The sequence below is a fragment of the Gadus macrocephalus genome, chromosome 11 (assembly GCF_031168955.1).
Source record: "Gadus macrocephalus chromosome 11, ASM3116895v1".
Classification (NCBI taxonomy): domain Eukaryota; kingdom Metazoa; phylum Chordata; class Actinopteri; order Gadiformes; family Gadidae; genus Gadus; species Gadus macrocephalus.
In genome coordinates, this window is record NC_082392.1 from 17,600,631 (window position 1) to 17,621,519 (window position 20,889).

Below are 20,889 nucleotides of genomic sequence, written 5' to 3' on the forward strand. Positions count from 1 at the left end.
GAAATCTATTCAGATGGATGGTCTTTTATTAGGTTTCAGAAGTGTTCCACTATTAGGCTGGCGGGGCTGATAAACGGACCTTTGCCGCAAAATATTAAAACTTAAGAAAGTAGTTTCCAAACCGCTGACCTTTCAACAGTGTCAACTGGCTATGCACGACCAGTTGAGCTCATAAATGAGCTGGTACTGGTCAAAAATCCTAGAGAGACAAGCCAGCTCAATTTGAAACAGATGTTGTCAGGGAGCAGTTCACCTATAGTAGCAAACGGATGGCTCAGCAATTTCAAAAGAAATACACAAAAATATTCGTTCTTAAATCTTACCTACAGTGCATTCAAGTGAGAGAACATGTTGCCTTTTAGGCTTGTTATATATATATATATATATATATATATATATATATATATATATATATATATATATATATATATATATATATATATATATATATATATATATATATATAAAAATATATATGTATATATTAGTGGTGGGCCGTTATCGGCGTTAACGGCTACGTTAACGCGAAACTTTTATCGCGCGATTAAAAAAATATCGCCGTTAATCTATTTTCAAACACTTCCTTGTTCGGACCCATCACGTGACTGAACTAACCAATCAGAAGCTAGAATTTAGACTGAGGTAAACGTTAGGGAATCAGAGAGACAGATTCAACAGAATATCCTTACTGTGTTAAAAATGTAAACATGTAAATATGTAATAATTGTGTAACATAAATATGTAAATGATTAACTGACTATAAATTTTAAGTACATTTATAGCAAATTAACTCCAATATAAATTATATTAATTTATTCTACAACTTTCAAATATTTAACTTCTAAACCTTACATTATTATGGATTATTACACGGCTCTTCTCAATGCTGTAGACTGCTCCATTCACTTGCATGGGCCTTCCCAACGTTCAGCTGTCAATTATTTTTGTTTATGCTCCGTTCACTTGCATGGGCACTTCACAACTTCCGGCGGTGAATTATATTTGATAAATCACCATTGCCTAATATAATTGACCGCTGTCAAGGTAAAAAAACAATTTTTTTGCCGTTTGCCATTTTAATCTAGATTAATTTTGGAATGAATCTAGATTAAAAAAATTAATCTATGCCCACCACTAATATATATATATATATAATTGAAAGAAGTCGAAATTTATTCTCGTCTTTTGGCCGTGTTTCGTCCGTATAGGGCAAAAATATATATTGGTTACATTGCATTTACGGAATTAGGCAGACGCTTTTATCCAAAGCGACTTACAATAATTACATTTTGTGGTTGTCATGGTTACTGTTTTTCTGGAACAAAATAAAATTTTATATACAGATTTGGATTAACCTATGGGCTTTCTATGTTGTCTTTTGAAATGTTGTTCACTAATATTGAAGGAAAAGGCTAATAATTAAGTGTCGGAAACGTAAACGCACAAGTTATCAAGAAATGTGTCCATGCTTGTCTCTCTTTTCTCCTGGCATAATGCATAAGTCTAGTGCATCCTGTCCTAATTCCCATCCCACCCCACCTATCTACCTACTATCCTTTCGATCCCTTACCTCTGTCGTTCGCGGTACAGAGGTCAGCCAGTTGGTTTTAAAGAAGAGTGTGGAGCACTTGGTAATTACACCCATGCTTTGATTACCTCTCCTATTCAGGAGGGCATTCGATAGCCATTACTCTGAGACACCACTCCGTTGGCTGGTTATTAGCCCGCTCGCTCGGTTATCTTTTCCACTCGGCTACCTGGCACCCCATTGGCCCCAGCGTGCTGCACTGTGATTGCATTCTCTCATAAACCAATCAGGTCAAATCAAAACAATCCAAGCACACACACACACAAGTACCGTACAGTCTGATGCATAGAAAAGTCATCAGTGCGCATTTAGTTTGAATAAACCACAAAATTGCTCATATGACCAACTGCATTTCCATTGATTGTCTGTTGCCAGATCCATTTGTTGTTAGAGTCAGCAAGCAGTTTGCAGAAGGATGGGCAGTGGAGAATGTTCTGTCATATTTAGTGCTATGATGGTCGTAATTGCTATTAGAGTTAAATGCACTTGGTAGCGACAAAGTGACTCTAGAAGGGAGACAAAGTTGTCATTTGGTTTTTCAACAAGCAGCTGTGAAAGTGTTGAGCTAGAAAGACTAACTGATTTGCACCTTGTCTGGTCTGTGCTGGAAAACAAGCTGCTGTAAAGAAAAACGGATAAGAAAACTTTACACCAAGCCATTAGGAGTACTAACGATTAACTGTGAAGTCACTGTTCTCATCTCTATTGTTTCATTGAAGCTTTTATTTTTCTTGCTTGCGCTTCTCCTGGCTTTGGTGCACTCTCCCTCTCTACCTACCTCTCACTCTCTCTCTTTCTTTCCCTTTCTACCCTGTCTCTTCCTAATTTTCTCTCTAAAATACAAGCATGCAAATTAAAAGCTCTTCTGTCTGACACAAGGCATTCACCCACCTCAGTGTGTTGGTCTTTGATAAAGACCTGTTACCGGGGCAACACTGAGCTAATTCACGGGAGAAGAATTGTTGGCCAGTGACTGTGTGTGTGTGTCTCTGAGTGAGTGTGTGTGGATGTGTGTGTGTGAGCGAGTGTGTGTGTGTGTGTGTGTGTGTAAGCGTGCACCAAGCGTGCAATGCGGGTGCATGTCGTTTTAGAGATTTGGGGGGGGCTGAGAGACAGTTAATTATGGAATGCAAATGACGTTGTCAGAACCGCCATTCAAATAGTCTTTCATTGCCTCTCTGCTTTTCTGTTCTGTAAGACTGTTCAACGGCAGACTAATAGGCGTGCTCAAATGCACACATCCAGGCCTGGAACCATCTGCAACAGACGGGAAGCAATCTTCCCACGATGAGTGTATGTTTCTTGCCATAACATGATTAGTCAAATTAAAACCACCTATTCTCTACCCATTTGTTTTAATCAACGTCGGTGGCCTTAATAAAAAAGGGGTTTGAGCTTAAATTATCCTTTACTTTGTCGTTCGAATCACATCTGGACATCTGATGAACGTAACAAACTCCTGATGAGAGCCTATATTTTTATCAAATCAAAATGTGTCTGAAGCTATTTCCGGCAGCTCACTCCGGCATCGTATAGCAATGATGCAACAGCTAATCCAATGTGACTTTCATAACCAGCACATTTATATTATAACTTGGGGGGGAAAAGAGTTTGTGCAGAGTTGATATGATTATAATATTTTACACATAAGTATTTACGTATTATATTGAATGTAACTTTGCATCCTCAAAAGTGGGAATCTGAATAAAACTATATATTTGAGGAGAGAGTGAAGGGCACGATAAGACAAAGAAAATAAATAAAACTACCTCAACAGGTATGATCCCCGTTTGTTCATTTTCTGATTATAGAATATAATTATCTTTATGGTTTGTTTTGCGATACGGTAACATAATTACTATTTCAGAATACATTGATTCATTCTTTGTTCAATTACCTAAATAAACTCACTGAGTCAAGCATAGTCTTCTTCTGCTTGTGTGTGTTGCTAAATGGCCATGATCATCTAGAAAGGATTATGGCAAATAATGAACAATCCTGAATCTAGCCAACACAGGAATGGACTGATATTAAGTCATTCCTAACTCTGCAGCTAGCTATGGTATTATAATGGTATTACACCCTTATAGTTTATGTATGTTTCAAATGTCAATGCACTTTACTTGTAGACCTCCTTATCCAACATATTCTGTCTGAAGTCAAATCAATGAAATGACACGAGCCCTCAGGCTTGGTAGTCCATATAAAATAAGAAAAGATAAGTATAAGCTCTTCTCTCGATCCCCTTAAGTCTTCACAGAGCTGTGGAGAGTTAAGAACAAAAGAGGAGATAATAGCTTAAAGAATGTTCCCTCAACGCTTCCACTACATGAGGCCCACCTCCCCCATGTCCACTCATCCATCCATCAATACCCCATCCTTCCATTCATCCGTCGCCATCCATCCAACCATCCATCCTTCCATCCATCCCCCAAATCCACCCATCCACCTTTATAAAGTGAGTGGGAGAAGCACGTGTTGTCAGAGGACGACCTGGAGTCCACCAGCCATGAAAGCGTGTTCCCTGGAATCACATTGAGAGTGCGGTTATTATCAGATCACTTTTTGGATCCCTCCTAATTTTCCATGTGGGGAGAAGTTTCTTCCTTTGCTTATTCGCCAGGGGACATATTATTGCAAATTGCGTTTGCATGTTAAAGACTATATATTATACAACAAAATATATTATACAATCCATATATTCTTCCATCCATCCCCCATCCATCCATCCATCCATCCATCCATCCATCCATCCATCCATCCATCCATCCATCCATCTATCCATCTCTCCATCCATCCATCCATCCATCTATCCATCTCTCCATTCAACCATCAAACCATCCTCAAATCCATGCAACCTTCCATTCATCCATCCATCCATCCTCAAATCCGTCCACCCTTCCATTCATCCATCCATTCATCTACCCCCCCCCCATTCACCCAACCAGACATCCATTCATCCACTCTGGATGTGTTATCTTAATTGTACAAGGAAGCCATTCTCAAAACTACAGATCAATCAAATGAGATCAGCGCTTTCGTTTTAAAATTGCAAGCCCATGCAGGCGAACAAGAACCTCTAATTACTTATGCTAATAAAACGATGATAGAGAAGTGTGTGTGTCTGTGTGTTTGTGTTGTGGAGTGGTAGTGTGTGTGTGGGCGTATGATGTGGTGTAGTAGTGTGTTGGTGTGTGTGGTGGTGGTGGTGGTGTGTGTGTGGTGGTAAGGTTGGGGTTCGGAGGTGGGGGAGGGGCATCGACCTCCAGGGCAGTTGGTGTTCCACTCAAGGTGCACCCTAATTAAAAAACTAAATGAATCTTTTGAACGTCGACTGAAGAGGAGGCAGACCACTCTGGCTCTCTTCCACACTCTCTCTCTCTCTCTCTCTCTCTCTCTCTCTCTCTCTCTCTCTCTCTCTCTCTCTCTCTCTCTCTCTCTGTCTCTGTCTCTCTCTGTCTCTCTCTCTCTCTCTCTCTCTCTCTCTCTCTCTCTCTCTCTCTCTCTCTCTCTCTCTCTCTCTCATGCTCTCTCACTCTCCGTGCAAGCGGCAGGCGAGGCAGTGAGAGGTAATTACCGTTATCTGCTGGCTGTTTTATTAACATGTGTCCTCAAAGAATGGAGGAGTTTAGCTTGGCCCTTGCTCTCTCTGATGCCCGACTCTGATAGATTCCCCAAGAAAATGATTTCAACAGGGGGGAGCTTGGGGTGATGGAGGGTGAGGTTGGGGGGGCAATTCCCTGACTTTTTTGTCCATAAAGTAGAAAAAGAGCACCCTCTCTCTCTTCCTTTTTCTCTCTCTCTCTCTCTCTCTCTCTCTCTCTCTCTCTCTCTCTCTCGCTCCATCTTTCTCTCCATCTCCCTCCCTCTCTCTCAATTTCCCTCTCTCTCTATCTCCTTCCCACTCCATCTCCCTCTCACTCAATCTCTCTCTAGGTAACTACCGACTCCACAAATCGTAGGAGAGACGGACAGAGCTGAGAGCAGTAAGACAAACACCATGAAGGTGGAGGTTGGATGATACGAGGAAAGGATGAGAGAACGGCAATTTGTTCGATTGAACGGCGAGTATGGAGAGTATGTGTGTGTGGGACGTGGGGGGGGACGTGGGGGGGGAGAATGCCACAGCCAGCAAGTGCACACTGAGTGAACAGCCAATAATTACATGCCATTCATCCCGCAGGCCGGCCAAGGGATTAGCCATGAGGAGAAATTGCCAGCCAAATTCAATTTTCAAAATGGCCGTTTTTTTCTTACGACCGAAGGGATCAGCAGCGAGTAGGGAGCCGGGGGGTGTGAGAGTCCCTGGGGCGGTGGTCGTTTATTAGCACCAGAGACGAAGTAGATATATAATAGTAGCATAGGGGCAGCCGTTGGTGGTCCACGAGGAGGGTTGAAAGGGGACGCATGACATGAAATAGGATTATACAAATCAGCCTCCCTGTGGGTGACTTCTTTAGAGGCGGAGTCAGGCGCTATTCAGAGCGTCTATTAGCCGCACCGAAGCTTCCATCGTGACAGACATCCGCAGTTCATGTGATAGAGAGATTCGATTGGATTAGCTTTGACCCGAAGCTTAAACCCTACCGAGGTCCGGTCACACGGTATATTCAGCACAGCTAATAACCACATGAGAGAGTCCAGGGGTTTGGTAGACTGTGCTACCTTTTCCCTACCATGTTTACAAGGCCCTTAATAAGTCCATTATGGCCGCCCCCGTGTTGTGACAAGTCAACAGGCTTTCTCCGGGAAAGCATTATTAACCAGGTAATTGGTCAGTAATCAGCCCATTGTTTGTTGCCACTTCGCAAGTGTATGCTTATTACCTGACCACCAGCCTGATTTATGAGTCAATAATTCATATTCAGCTACTCTAATTGCATCCATTCAAGCCCCATTATGGGGCTCTACATTATGTCTAAAGCCTCGCTGTGCTTTTTCACGCTGGGAAAAATGATACAATTAGAATGTATTTGAACACAGAGGGAGGGAGAAGCCAGGAGAAATTTAAAGATGTCGACATGAGATTTGTATTGACCTTCGTAGCCTATTGATGATGCTAGATATTCAGTTATTCAACATGTGATGATGAAAAAAAGGAACGATTCAAATATTTAAATACATCAATTATAGCTAAATACGTTTGTGCTGAAAGCTACCTTTTAAAATGATATAAACATTTTGTTTTGAATAATATTTATTCTTAAGTCTGAGCAAGTGAACAAATGTTTGTTTTGACATATACAGCCCACAGGTTATATACCACACGAAATATACCACTCGTAGAAAATGTCAAAAGACAGGTACTAAATATTTACCTTTGGCAACCCAACTAGAGATGGCTTATTATGTTGTTGATACTGGAGCCTTTTTTCTTCATACTTAAGCAACATACAGACAACGGGTTTTGTGTGCAACAGAATGCCCATAAAACACAGTATCCTCGGCTCTAACAGATAGATATCTCATTTGCCAGCTTGTCATTTTTTTACACTTTACCAGATGGTAAATGCTGAATCTTACGCGTGGGTGATGTGAAGGTGTTCTGTATATTCACCCTCTCTCTAGGGGAGACAGGGTTCACTGTGACAGTTCTTTAATAACTACACAGCCTCAAGCTCTTATAAGGTATAGATTAAATTGCTATATTCAACGCTGGCACCTTTATAAAGTGAGTGGGAGAAGCACGTGTTGTCAGAGGACGACCTGGAGTCCACCAGCCATGAAAGCGTGTTCCCTGGAATCACATTGAGAGTGCGGTTATTATCAGATCACTTTTTGGATCCCTCCTAATTTTCCATGTGGGGAGAAGTTTCTTCCTTTGCTTATTCGCCAGGGGACATATTATTGCAAATTGCGTTTGCATGTTAAAGACTATATATTATACAACAAAATGATAATAGCCTTATGAAGTAACGTGTAACAACCTATGACAAAAATTAAGAAAAGCGGCCCGAAACTTTGTTGTACAACTACACTTTGCTTCCAGCCAACATAAGAAGCCATTTACAAACTAACAGGAACACACACACAAACACAGACACGCTGGCGCACATTCAAGCATGTGCGTGCACACACACACATACACAAACACACACACACACACACACACACACACACACACACACACACACACACACACACACACACAAACACACACACACACACACACACACATACACACATTACACCCACACAGTGCCATACAAGTGTGCACATACTCGGATGTAGATGAAGGTATCAACAATTCAGCATGCACACACTCTCTCACACACACAGACACACACATGCACACACACACACACGCACACAAAATAAAGACGCACAACCTCAACCAACTCCACTCTGCTCATGTGTGAAATGAGCAAGGGTCTTATCTCATGGAAACACACCACTGAGCCAGAGGAGACGGAGGAGAGGAAGAGACACAGCAGTAGAGGAGTGGGGAAGGATAAAAAATGGAAGTGGAAAAGGGCGAGAGGAAAGTGTAGAGAGGGAGAGAAAGAAGGCTGCGCCGTGCTCTGCACACTGATGACTGGAATCGGCCCGCTTGCTGCAACGCAGGGTCGAGGTGCATTGTGGCCCGTCTTTTGGCCCTGTTAGACCTTCCCGTTGTGACCTAATAAATCCGATGCACATTGGCAGCCCAATGCTATTTCGTATTCATACTGCCACGGTTCTCACTCTTGGTGTTTATATGGCGGAACCATAAAGTGGCTTCTCTGGAAGCTAAGCAGGGCTGATCCTGGTCCATCCCTGGATGGGAGACCAGTTTGTGCAGGTAGAGGTGGTGGAGAACCAATAGGGGGTGCTCATACCTCTGTCCTATGTAGTGTCCTCAATGCCCCAGGACAACGACAGCTGCTCTGTTGAAGAGCAACATCTTCCGGATGAGACGTTAAACCAAGGTCTCCATGCGGTTATCAAGCTCTCCTTACACTCATCGCAAGAGAAGGGGTTCCAACGCTGATGTCCTGTTCAAAGCTTGACACAGGTGCAGCCTGTTCCAAACCTGGCTCTTGTACCAGCATCGCCCCCTAATCATCCCCTGTCCCTTATTGGATCATTCCTGATCTCTCCAGCGGGAGAGCCAGTATTTGGTGAGCGTTGTAGCCCATACTGGCAGCTGTGCATCACGATGGTTGCTACACACACAAAGAGCTTTCGGTACTTGAAAGGGGCTGTATCATTTAAAATAATTTGTGATATTATATGAAGGCATGGAATAGGTCTTACTAATGCATAATGTAAGAACGTATAGGATGCAAAACTTGTTAAAAAAAAACGTTTCAGTGAAGCCTACCTGAAAAGTTGGGATATTCCAAAGAAACAAACGCCATCTTGAGAATATGCTATTTAAATATGCGCAATTTTCGCAACAATTAAGAGATAAATAGATGCATGAATTTGTACCATAATTGAGGTAATTTTCTGCAACAAAAAGGGAACATCTTTTGTTCATTTTTTTTACACAGGATTTGATGAATAGGACAGCTGCTATTGCAGTTTTAGTTCTCTGAGGGGAAACAGCGGCCAGGTGAAGCATATGTCCAACACATGAGACGGGATTCAGAAGGTTCAACCATTCAGTTTGTTACCTTTAATTGTGATGCATGACAGATGCAAGCGCAAATTAAATATTTTATTCAAAGAGATATCTTATATATTTAGAAAAATTGCTGCACAGATTGACACTCGATATGAAAGACATTGTTGGGCAAACTATGTTGAAACAAAGAGCATGAATTCTTCTTAAACGCATTTTGTATAGGCCTAGTGTCTAAAATAAATTGGAAACGACATAATGTGCAGGGAAAATGTATTTGCAGTATCATGTCACAAATGTACACATGTAATGCATGTCAGAAAAAATGGCTAGGAGAAGTAAAGTAGGCCTACACTCCATTAAAAAAACATTCCAATTCATGCTGTATACACTTTGCCATGCGGTTCCTCGTTTTTGGCGCCCTCCTACCTCTATGTTCTGACCGACCGTTTGCATCCTTGCCTAGAATCCTACCGCCACCTAGTGGCGAATGCACTCCAGTCCAGTATGGCCAAAACAACGAAACTAAACTTTGTATATTGCAAAAATATGCGTCTAAACAACAGATGGGACAATTTATATGGCATTCATATACATTAATATTTATTTACTTAACTGATCAGCCAAACTTCTACTCAGAACCAGTGGAGCTTAATGTAATTGATCAGTGCCCTCCCAAAACTTCTATAGCCTACATTAATTTCAATTTTCTTGAAACTCGTTCTACTAAATAATCACAAGGAAAAGATTCGCATAACGATTAGTTACTGGTTTCCTCACCATTAGACAAATTTACAAAAGAGACATTGCAACTTGTCTTTCCTTTCTCGTTACGAAATGTAGGTTAATGGAATTGGCAATAATGCTTTGATGTGATCCAAGACCAGTATGCATGGAAAGATATCACAAATAAAAATGTAATGTAGTATTTACCACGATCAGATAGATTGTAAATCAGTATAGATAGGCTACTGGTTACCAGTTGGATCGAATCTTAAAGATAGGCAGTATGTTTAGCGGTGAGAGAATAGAGAGAGAGGGGCGGGACTTTCGATTGATAAATGTGTCGGATATTGCTTTTCACATTTTCAATCAAGGGTTAGAATCAATACCTATTCTTCTTGTCATTGTAGTTTTTTTGTAATGGTAATTTTATTCTCATCCGGGACTGTTAATTTACGTACGAAATAAGAGACGGGAAATATCGCTGCGGTAGACCGGGATAACGCCAAAATTCACGGTCCTCTCTCCATTGCTACAATGAAGGCTGAAGACAAGCTCCCCCCGCCAGGCTTGGCACGTGACTGACACGCCCACCTCAACACATCCAGGAAGTACCAGTTCATCAGCGATAACACCACAGGATCAGAAGGGCGAGAACGAGAACCCCTGGATTAGACCGATTTGATGACCACTGTTATTTAACGTTTACCCTGCTCGATTGAATGACGAATATGAATCATTCACACAAAAATTGTGTCGCCATGTCGGTGTTCTTCACAGTAGTTTTGTTCGTTTTCATCGGCCAGACGGAATGCCAAACGGACGTTAACGTCACACCTCCAGCGAAGCGTAAGCACCAACTTTTATACTTGTACTAGTACTACACTAGTCATACTACTAATATTCACAATTCTACCACTACTACTTTATAAGCTTTGTTTGCCACATGCAGTCCTTGCATTTCTGTAGAACTTGTTGCAAGGCATACTGTCTTTAAAATGCGTCACACTGCGATCAGCCATCAAATCCAACTGGGGAAAGTAGAAGTAGTCATCATTTGGCACAAAGGTCAGCCTCAGTAAGTCTCTAAATGTTCGTTTCATTTTCCCAGCGTGTTCTGCATCCACAACATGCAACTCCTGTCTCCAGTCATCCAAGGTAAGGCCCAGAGGACCTTCTGGTTCATTACATTGTGTGGCTGTGTGGAGATCATAACGAAGATCACTATCAAAATCACTTTGGTTATTGACATGTTTTTTGCTTTCTGCGTAGTGTTTATGGTGTTACACCAACGACACCTGTACGGATTACCCCGTGAGCCACCTGCTCCCTTCCTCAGCGGAATGCAAGCTGTCCGACGCGCGCTGGGGAGTCTGCTGGGGTGGGTGCTGCGTCTACTGGGACGCACACGCACAAGCACATGCACCAGTAAATAATGTGTATCACCTCAGTTTTTTTTAAACTGGGACATGTTGCAGTCAAATAGAGACAAATGTTCACTATGCATTTATCCATTTATGTTAGTTTCATCATGACATTATTTGGGGAGGAGCTTCCCAAACATCACTTCTTCGGGTTTACTGAAATGGGTTTTTGTGTTAACACGAGAGAAACGTACTTTGCTCTCGTCTTCTTATTTAAAGCCATTTCATGTGCACTGGGACGCACACACACACACACACACACACACACACACACACACACACACACACACACACATACACATACACATACACATACACGCGCACACGCACAGGCACACACACACTTTTTTTTGTGTTAACACGAGAGTTATATATGGTATTTTCTCCTTTGTGTTCTTACTTTAATCAAAGCATAGGTTTATAAGACTCGATTCCTGTCTCTAGGCACAAGTAATATCAAACATAAGTTAAAGGTGTGTGTTTGGTGGATTGTCCAAAAATAACCCCAACTTTCCAACATGCAAATATGTGCTAGAGCAGTCTGGTGTCTTAAGTTTCGTTTAGTTTCATTGTCACAAATGCAGTAGGTGTAGTTGCGCTACATTGACACTGGGTGGCAGCATTGCTTCATCGGTCAACTGCAACTTGCTTTTGTGGTTCGCCAGAGCTATTTTTGAGGCAACCCATAATTTTATTCTTCAGCATTCTTTTATATTTCATTAATAGGAGTTAATAAGAAGGTTTCGTTTTCTGCCTCCTGTGTGAAACACAACCTGTCACATTATGCACTCAGTATGTTTTCTAGCAATTGTCAAAATATTTCCTTGAGATTATTGGGTTCCAGATGACGAGAGCAGATGTTCACTATGCGTCTGTTTTGTTTTTTTCTTTCACAGTGAACTTTGAGGTCCTGATTATCGCCATGGCAATGCTGGCAGGGAGCATCCTAATCGCCATTTCTGTATGCTGCTGTTGGTGCTGCTGCTGTAGGAGATGTCGTTCAGGGTAAGACTAAACAAAAGGTGACCTAAACAGGCTGCTGCTGTTACCCAAAGGAAAAAAAGTGATGGTTAAATTACCCTTTTATAGCGCTTTGAAGCAAACCGTAAAATGGAACCACCAGGGAAATGCTTATTAATACAAAGCATCAAAATACAGCATTGAGTGTACTGCAGTGTAGCATCAAAACTCATTCTCTGGAGAAGAGATTGCTCAGACCCTAGACTAGCCTCAACACAAGATACAGTTGTCATGTGTCTGGGGATTTGTGTGATGCTCTTATTATGCAGAAACCAAGGCGTCAGTCAGATGTCAAAAGTATATAAATAAATACGTGGGGGATTCACAAAGTCAATCAACTGCATTCTGGCTTGACACCCAACTGTCACTCTCGCAAGTATGATTATCCATTTGAAAAGGCCAAGAGCTCTTTTTGATAAAGCACAGCAATTCTTTTTTATGTGAACATTTTCCTGACTTTACTTGAAAGGTAAAATATGTTTCATTTGTGGTCTGAAAGCCATGCATCCACTTTACTCTTAGGGCACGACTTAGATACATAAAGGAGTTTCTAAAGCCTATTCTAAACCTAGTTCCCAGTCAATTACAGGGATAACCTTTTAGGCACAGATTCACTCGTGCAGCTACATTGTGGAACGTTTCTGTTTTGCGCCGCTCACACATGGCATAGTAATGTTGAAAAAGATGGGCCATGGGGCAGTTCAGGAGATGGAAGTAAAACGTCAGAATTCATCCAGTTTTGTTTGAAGATAAAGTTGCAGATTCAAACATGTCATCAGCAAAGTATTTCGATTGGTATGCCCGCTTATGTGCCTCTTCTAGCAATGTTACTGCTTTATTACAACACAGCCGTTCTGGCAGTGATTTGGAAATGTCACTAGTTCTGTGTGTGTGTGTGTGTGTGTGTGTGTGTGTGTTTCCAGGCCTGACCAAGATGACGAACAGTTCACCAGGAGGAGAGAGGAGATCAGACAGCGTGCTGAAGAGCGGTGAGAGGAACCAGTCCAACATTAGCGTTATCTTTTCTGTTGCCTTTTGATTTAGAAGCCACGTCTAACGATGTTACCACACTCGGCAGCCCGCAAACGGCCTAGCTATACTATACTATGGAAAGGACACTTTGTTCTTGTTTTGGGAATTCAAGGGCGCAACAGGCAAATCGTACAAAATCGCCCAATGTTCTTGAGGTCAGGTAACTGGCGCTTATGTCTGCGTCCACGCATTGGTCGTGAAAACGTTCACTTAGAGAGCGGTGTGTGTGGTTTCGCCATCCTAGGACGGCGAATTTCCTCTTCGTCTAAAGTTCTTCCGGCGCCTGACTGAATGTCGGAGCCTTGGGTTCTTCTCGTTTCGTCCGGGTTCTCTCCACAGTGTCTCCCAGCTCATCCTCTCAGCATAGCCTGCTGATAGGCTGTTAAATGTATGCGTTCATGCAGAAAGAAAGTTGGGCCGACTGCGGCTTATCATCACTCGCAGGGCTGCAGCGAAAGCTCAAGCCTCCCTTTGCTCGTGTACGAGCGAGGGACGGGGAACGTGTCCGGGGTTTATGTCTGCCTGAGCCAGACTTCACTTGGGCCCCTGTGCACGGCTGAGCCATCAGAGCCCCAGTGTTAGTATCAGTGCACTGACCTACATACACAGTGTCTTTCCTGCTAAACGGACACCCAGGCACGAGGAGCGGATCGTGGGATCAGTGTAGGCCGGGCCTGGGAGACATCTCTGGTGGAGAGGCAGCGCGGAGGAGCCAGGCAGCAGCCCAGGTCCAGCTGGACACCAAGTGTCTGGAGGGGAAATGACGACAGTCACCACACATGCAACCACACACACTGTAATCACGGCTCCAACCCCTTGACTGCTGCTGCACCAAATCTGCGGTTCTATTCTATCTAATCTAATCTAACCTAGAGATAAATAGGTTTATTTTTCAGCTTTGTATTCACCAAGGATGGTCTGACAGTTGTGAGATTTGGGAGAGAGAGAGAGAGAGAGGAGAGAGGAGAGGAGAGAGAGAGAGAGAGAGAGAGAGAGAGAGGAGAGAGAGAGAGAGAGAGAGGAGAGAGAGAGAGAGAGAGAGAGAGAGAGAGAGAGAGAGAGAGAGAGAGAAGAGAGAGAGAGAGAGAGAGAGAGAGAGAGAGAGAGAGAGAGAGAGGGGGACTGAGTTCTGGGTGTTATGAAGATGGGGAACTTGACTTTCTTGACATGCTCAAATGTTGAGTCAACTTGAACTGTGATTGCCTTTTAAGCCACGTTTAGCATGTCGATTTTGCTCCCTCCGACCAGAAGCATACTTAATCTCTTCCAAATCCTCATCCACTCTTCCTCTGTCCTCCCCACTTGTTGCCAATATCTGTGGCTATGTTTTAGGGGCTGGTGTGGAGGGGGGGGGTTGTGAGGCTGGAGCTGGCTGCAGATGGCAGGTGGCCCCATCTCGTCTCTCTGTTGCCCTGATTGCTCACAGATCACAACCTGGCAACAAAGTCCCCGCCTGATTTACGCCTACCCTTTGTGTGAAGATGGAGTGGATTTAATGCCCCCTGGAAGTCAAAGGCACAGGGAAAACAGCTTGGCAGATCCTTTGTATTCCCCCAGAACAGGCAGTGTGCAGGGCTGACGAACGGGTGCTGTTACACTCACTGTGTGAAGCACGGCCACTTTCACTGTCAATTAGCCATGTACATTATGGGATGTAAACAATGACATGAAGTCGATACCCGGGGACCCTAAACACACGTAGCAGGATTTTGCTTCTTGTGTGTGTTTTTTATCCCCATGATGTGTCAGCAGTTTTTAGGGTGTTTTATTTCTTTATTTTATTTTTAAAGTGGTAGCTCCAAAGCTTATACCATATGGGGACTATTTTTACATTTTTAACACGCTTCCTCTTGCTGTTTCTAGGACCGGGGAGAGAAAGAACCGGCATGAGGATATCAGGAGGAAGTATGGTATGTCTCCTCCAAACACACAGACACCTCTCTTTGAACCTCAGTTTAGCATAAATGCACATTGTTCCTTATTTCGTCTTGCATACCAACTGCGCAGTTGTTCACTATTGTTGCTGTTTGGATAGCAGCAGAGAATAATTCAGCGTTGCCAGAAGCACAGAGAACAGAAGGGTAACGCCAACTCCATGTGAACGAATCTATTGGATGGCGATTCATCTTTGCTTTGTGTCAGGCTATATTACCTCCTAATGATGTCTGCAGGTTTTCCCTTCTTGTTACCGGACCGAGAACATTAAAAGCCATTGATTATTTTTTTCTTCCTTGAAGCAGTCAATATAATGTATTTTTCCTTGGTGTCATTTATGCGTCCAGTTTTCACCCCTTGTATGAGGAACAGTATTTAGATTGCTCTGGACATGTGTCTCTACACAGTAAACAGAGAGAGTTGTATACCTGAGGATGATGAAAGTCTCTGCAGGGTGTTATGTGTTCAGTCTGTTCAGCCAGAGAAGCTTACCCCCCCCCCCCCCCACCCCCTCTAGAGGTTGAAATTGGTTCTTCCACCACATAGTCAGTATCCTGACACTGCATGTATCGAGTCCCTCAGCAAATAGCAAATAGCAGGCTAACTATAGAAGCCATCATCCCGATAAATATTCATTCAAGCTGTCTACGACCTCTATAAACGAATACATTTTGTTCAAGCAAATCAGTTTAAATCGAGTTCATACGAGCATTGACGCCATATAAGTTATGTATTGCCTTTTTAAGGTCAGCCATCGTAGAACCCCCATGCCCTTTATCGGTTCATCCCTTCCGGCGGCATTGTGCAGGAACAAACCAACCCGATCCGTAGACATCTTGGGAGGTCATGGCCCGTCATTCGTCAAAGAGGTTTGAATGACGTGGACATAATTCGAAATGCCCAGACACAGAACGGCACGGGGGAGGAATCTTTCCGTGCTCCTGCACGGCAGTTGTGCACGGGTGCACGTACGGGCACACACCCTGTCGTTCCGGTAAGCGAAGGTGAGATGTGCTACCTGGCTACGCGACGCTGACATTGTGTTCTGCTCGGAGGACGTGACAGAAGTGATGGATGACCGTTCAGTCCGAGCATCCTCCAGGGGAAGGCCTCGCGGTGCCACATGCACTACACGAGTGCACCGTTCTACGTCGCAACGCTTTACCATGTCCACATTTGTTGAGGTGGCCCGTGTCCTTCCTACTATCTATGACTGAAGAAGAAAAAAAGGGTGATATATTTCGATTATGTTTTTATTTTATTGTCACTATTAATCTGACTTCCATCTCCGTCCTCCAGGTTTGATGGCCGATTCCAGCAGCAAGTACAGCAAGCTTGAGAATGAGTAAATCAATGGGGTGGGAGAGTGGGACACACACACATACATAAATACATGTATACACACACACCAGGAAATGTTCTGACTACCCTCACTGACCCCAAGTTCTTCATTTTAGCTTAACCATGATTCAATTTGAATAGTTATACAAAGACGTAATTTAAAGTAAAATCCTACTTTTGAACGTATTGTATTGACCAGACATGGATTGTCATTGTACATAATCTTAAAGATAAATGAAGAAGAAATACATTTTCTGTGTGCCTGAAGTGAAGCAGTATTAGCACTGATTGTATATTGTTTTTAAACATTCTTTGTCTCTTTTCTTCTATTAGCTATTATGTTAAGCCTGTGTTCAGATCTGTTGTCAGTTTCGGTGAAACTGCAGATAACCATACTTTATTCAAATGTTCAGCGATTCAGGAAGTACTGAATGTTGGCCCTTCATGATTGGATTGAATTATTAAGTGAAACCAAATATAAATTCTGGGTGATTATCAGATCTGACAAACCCCAGACGTAGACTAGAACAACAGGGTAGATGTGAATACATCTTTGCAATTCAAACATATATTGTCAAATATTCTTATCAGTCTCCGTTTTGTTGTGCATATACAATAAAAGTGTGTATTAAAACGACTGACGTAGTGGGATGTTGTCTGATTGTTCTGGAAGCCTAAGCAGTCGGCTGTCTGTGCTGTACTCTGGCAGAGGGGAATCATCTTCTGCTTCTGTGTCATCAGGCTAGACTCTTTGATGTTACCTTAGAGACCCGCCGCAAGAAGCTCTAGACATGTCATCAGGGTCTAACAGCCTCGTGATCGGTTCTCCTGCTCTGCGGTGATTACAGTAACGTCAGTAATCAAATCTGATCACCAATAACCCCTTCACACCATGTAGAAGACTCTGGATGCCCTTTAGGTTTAGCTTATTAATGTTTAAGGTAAAGGATTGATCAGTAAGCCACCACAGAGAAACGTAAGAGCTTGTTAGACGCACATGTGGAGTTGAGTCGAGTGATGGAGGAAATCACTCGACAGACAATATAACCATAGAATAACAATAATATGACAAATATAAACCAATAGTTAAAGATAAAGTGTAAAAAACGGAGGGCAAATTAGCATTCATGTCCATCAGGTACAGTGCCACACAGTACTTTGAGTGGACTGGTGGCTCCAGGTGGTGAATCTGTGTAAATGAGTGATGAGTCATTAACTCATCCACTACACTGAAGTCCAATTAAACGTAATGAGGCTGCACCCAATAACTAAACAATTTAACCTTTCAGTAGTAGTATGACATATGGTAACAACCACAATCAAAGGTATCATTGTTTTAGTAAACCTGCATCAAACAGTTGGTGTTGGCTATCAACCTACAAAATTACTTTTATAGTGTTGGATTAAAAAAGGGTCGTGGGGCAATTAAATTAGTTGATGGTTGATAACAATTGGCGCAGGAAAAGTGAGCGAATAGACCCAGATTCTTTAGGTCAATATCTATTTCAGTGAATATACCAGTGGCCATTAGTTTGTTAATACTTGTCTTATACCACACATCTGCTGATGTGATGTGATCGGAGATTTTGATTAAAACTCCTTCTTAGGCTTAGTCTTTAAAGAACTTGAACGGAAAGGATGATATCGAAGGTTTTAATGTCGGTCAAGAAGGACGTTGGAGAGTTCAGCATTAGCAGACGGGGGTCACCGCCATCGATCTGTCTGCGCTGCAAGCTGCGCTCACATTAAAAACATTCCCTTCAGGCTGAGGGGCGGGCTCTTGGTTTGACCGACTTCGTTGATAGCGAATTAAACATCCCGTCCTCTTCTCCTCGACCAACAGGGAGATTCAAGGGCGGGTTGGGGTGTTTTTTTCTCTCTCTCACTGAAACCAGAGAGAGAATCCCAAAAATGACATCCAGATTGCGGTGGAGCAGGGACTGAGTGGGACAAAAACCCCGAAGAAAAACATTTACAGTTTTCGGTGCAGAAACTAAGACGATCCGATTTTTAATGACGACAGCTCAGTTATAGGCTCTCTACCACTCTGCTTGGTGCATCGTCCGTTTAATGGAATAGAAATGTAGTTGAGATTCTAAACATATAGGGGGCATTCTTAAAAGCCGTTTTTGCATTCAAACCAATCCCCACGGATAAGAGTCTGGTCTGTGCGTGTGTTTAGGGGGTTTGGAAGACAACAACGTCGAAGCCCACAGTTTGAACCACTTCACCTTATATTCAGTGTTCGAGGAGCCGCTGCAGACGAGTCATCCAAATGTGCGATCTGATGCCAGCTTCTAAGCCTGCAGAAAAAATCGGCAAAATGAAAAAGTTGAGAAGAACTTTATCCGAGAGTTTCAGAAGCATTGGTAAGAACTGTCTTTATTTTTGCTTGAATTGCATGACTAAAATCTGTCTAAAAGATAACCTTGTTGCTGCGAGACACGTGAAGTCACAAAGCCACCGCCAATAGTGGTGGACTAGAATGAAAGTCATCTGAAAGAGCATGCCACATGCATATGCTGTTCATATATAGATTAAAGTTATGTATATAAATCGATATAGATCTCCATCTATAGATCTATCTATCGATATATCGATCTAGATCTCCTCCATCTAGCTATCTATCTAGATCTCCACCTATATCTATCTCGGATAGGCCTACATATTTCTATCGAACGATATAGGTCTGTATCTTCATTTCGTGTCGAGAGTATCCTATTTTTCTAAAATCAAATGCTAACAGAGGCAGCCTGTGTGGGATAAGATGAGAATTGCATTCAATTCAAATCTACAGTCCTGTCGATCCTGCGGTTGAAGAAAGATTGGCATTGACTTTTTCTCCCGGCAGCGCGGATTGGTCCTCTTTTCTCCCCTCTAAACCAACACAGCGCCTCTACTTTCACTCATCGATTGACCAGCATAGAGATTCTTTGTCCTTTTCGTCTAAAAACATATATATTAAGATAGTCTATAGGCCTAGTTTCCCACTAGATTTTTAATCAAAGCCACACAATCAAAAGAAAAAAAGAATGACTTGCAGGCACAAGGTTAATGACATTTCTATTTTAACAATATAATATAGGCTATCATTAAAATTAGCCTATGCCAACTTCAATTGAGTCTTTTGTAAAATGTGCCATCAATCAGCAATCATCAATCAATCAACATATCTCATTAATGTAATTGTCACTTCCTACTTTAAAAAACATCAGAAAAACTCTAAAATAGCCTGTTACCTAAGCCTTCTGCATCGTGATGACCATCCTGGTTTTGGTAAGTGAAATACACTGTATTGTGCAGTGTGGCCGTCTTTTAAACGGCAGTGATCTGGTCATATGGCCACAGTGGGGAATAATTGTGACTGTAAAAGCCTCTGGAGGGAATTTGCAATTTTATGGCCCAGCGAGTAGCCGGAGTCTGACTCCAAACACTTACTGTGACGTGAAAAAGTCATTTAACCCCCCTCCACCAACCCCACCCTCCAAAAAAAAACACCATCACCACCACACCCATCACACCAGCTCCTCCCCCCTCAAGCCTCCTCCGGAGCCATCTGGGGTCCCCTTAGTTTGTTTCGGAGACACGGCCCATTAAAACCAGGTTGAAATGATTAACCTTAAAACAGTGGCTTTGACAGGGAGGGGGTTGGCTGTATGCATTGTGTTTGTGATTGACCAAACCTTGTGGATGGGGGGGTAGCTGTCATGCGTCAGCGACTGTCAAGGTGGCGGCATCTCCCGGACAGAGTGGTTAACCTTCAGTTATTGTTAAACGAGATGGATATTGCTCTCACAAAGCAATCACAGGACCCCCCCCAGGAATTTTATGTGATCAAGGGGGTAAAGCTGCTCCGCTTAGAACCACGTCACTGTTATCGCTCTCCTGGTGCTCGTCTGGCTAACATAGCCCATCACGAAAGGTCACCGATATGGCCGCCATGTCTAATTCTTCCTCAGTGTCTGCTGTCCAAAAATCGTGGCAAATCTCAGTGTAACAGTTACAAATGCGGAGCCATCACCGGTCTTCTCCTGCGTCTCCTAAGCACACAGAATGTACCCCCCCAACCAACCCCCTCCCCCCCCATGGCTCTAGGATGTTGCTCGTTCCTCAGAAGTTCCCTGTGTTTGGCAGGATATCTCTTACTTTCTCTCTTCTCTTTCTTCCCCCTACAGCGTTCAAGAAAGAGGACAGCGGCTTTGACGAAGTAAGTTGGGAAAAGTCCAAGGCGTTTTTGTTTTGAGCTGTTGTTGAACCCCCGCCACCCACCCACCCTCCCA

General features: G+C 42.9%; 2 protein-coding genes across 2 annotated transcripts in view; both read left to right on the forward strand.

Annotated features, from left to right (window-relative positions):
- The first annotated feature begins 10,449 nt into the window (after positions 1–10,449).
- LOC132467740 (pituitary tumor-transforming gene 1 protein-interacting protein) lies at positions 10,450–17,246 on the forward strand. Its single transcript, XM_060065260.1, has 7 exons — positions 10,450–10,706; positions 10,969–11,015; positions 11,130–11,238; positions 12,178–12,286; positions 13,225–13,290; positions 15,197–15,243; positions 16,568–17,246. Exons 1-7 carry the CDS (start codon positions 10,580–10,582, stop codon positions 16,615–16,617), a joined length of 555 nt encoding a protein of 184 aa, XP_059921243.1. The 5' UTR covers positions 10,450–10,579; the 3' UTR covers positions 16,618–17,246.
- Positions 17,247–18,494: 1,248 nt separating this feature from the next.
- Positions 18,495–20,889, forward strand: part of cdk14 (cyclin dependent kinase 14) — a 96,706-nt gene continuing 94,311 nt past the window's right edge. Inside the window, exons 1-2 of the mRNA XM_060064751.1 lie at positions 18,495–18,978; positions 20,785–20,816. Of these exons, the coding sequence (XP_059920734.1) occupies positions 18,885–18,978; positions 20,785–20,816 (126 nt within the window). The 5' untranslated portion in view covers positions 18,495–18,884. The remainder of the gene's footprint in view (positions 18,979–20,784; positions 20,817–20,889) is intronic.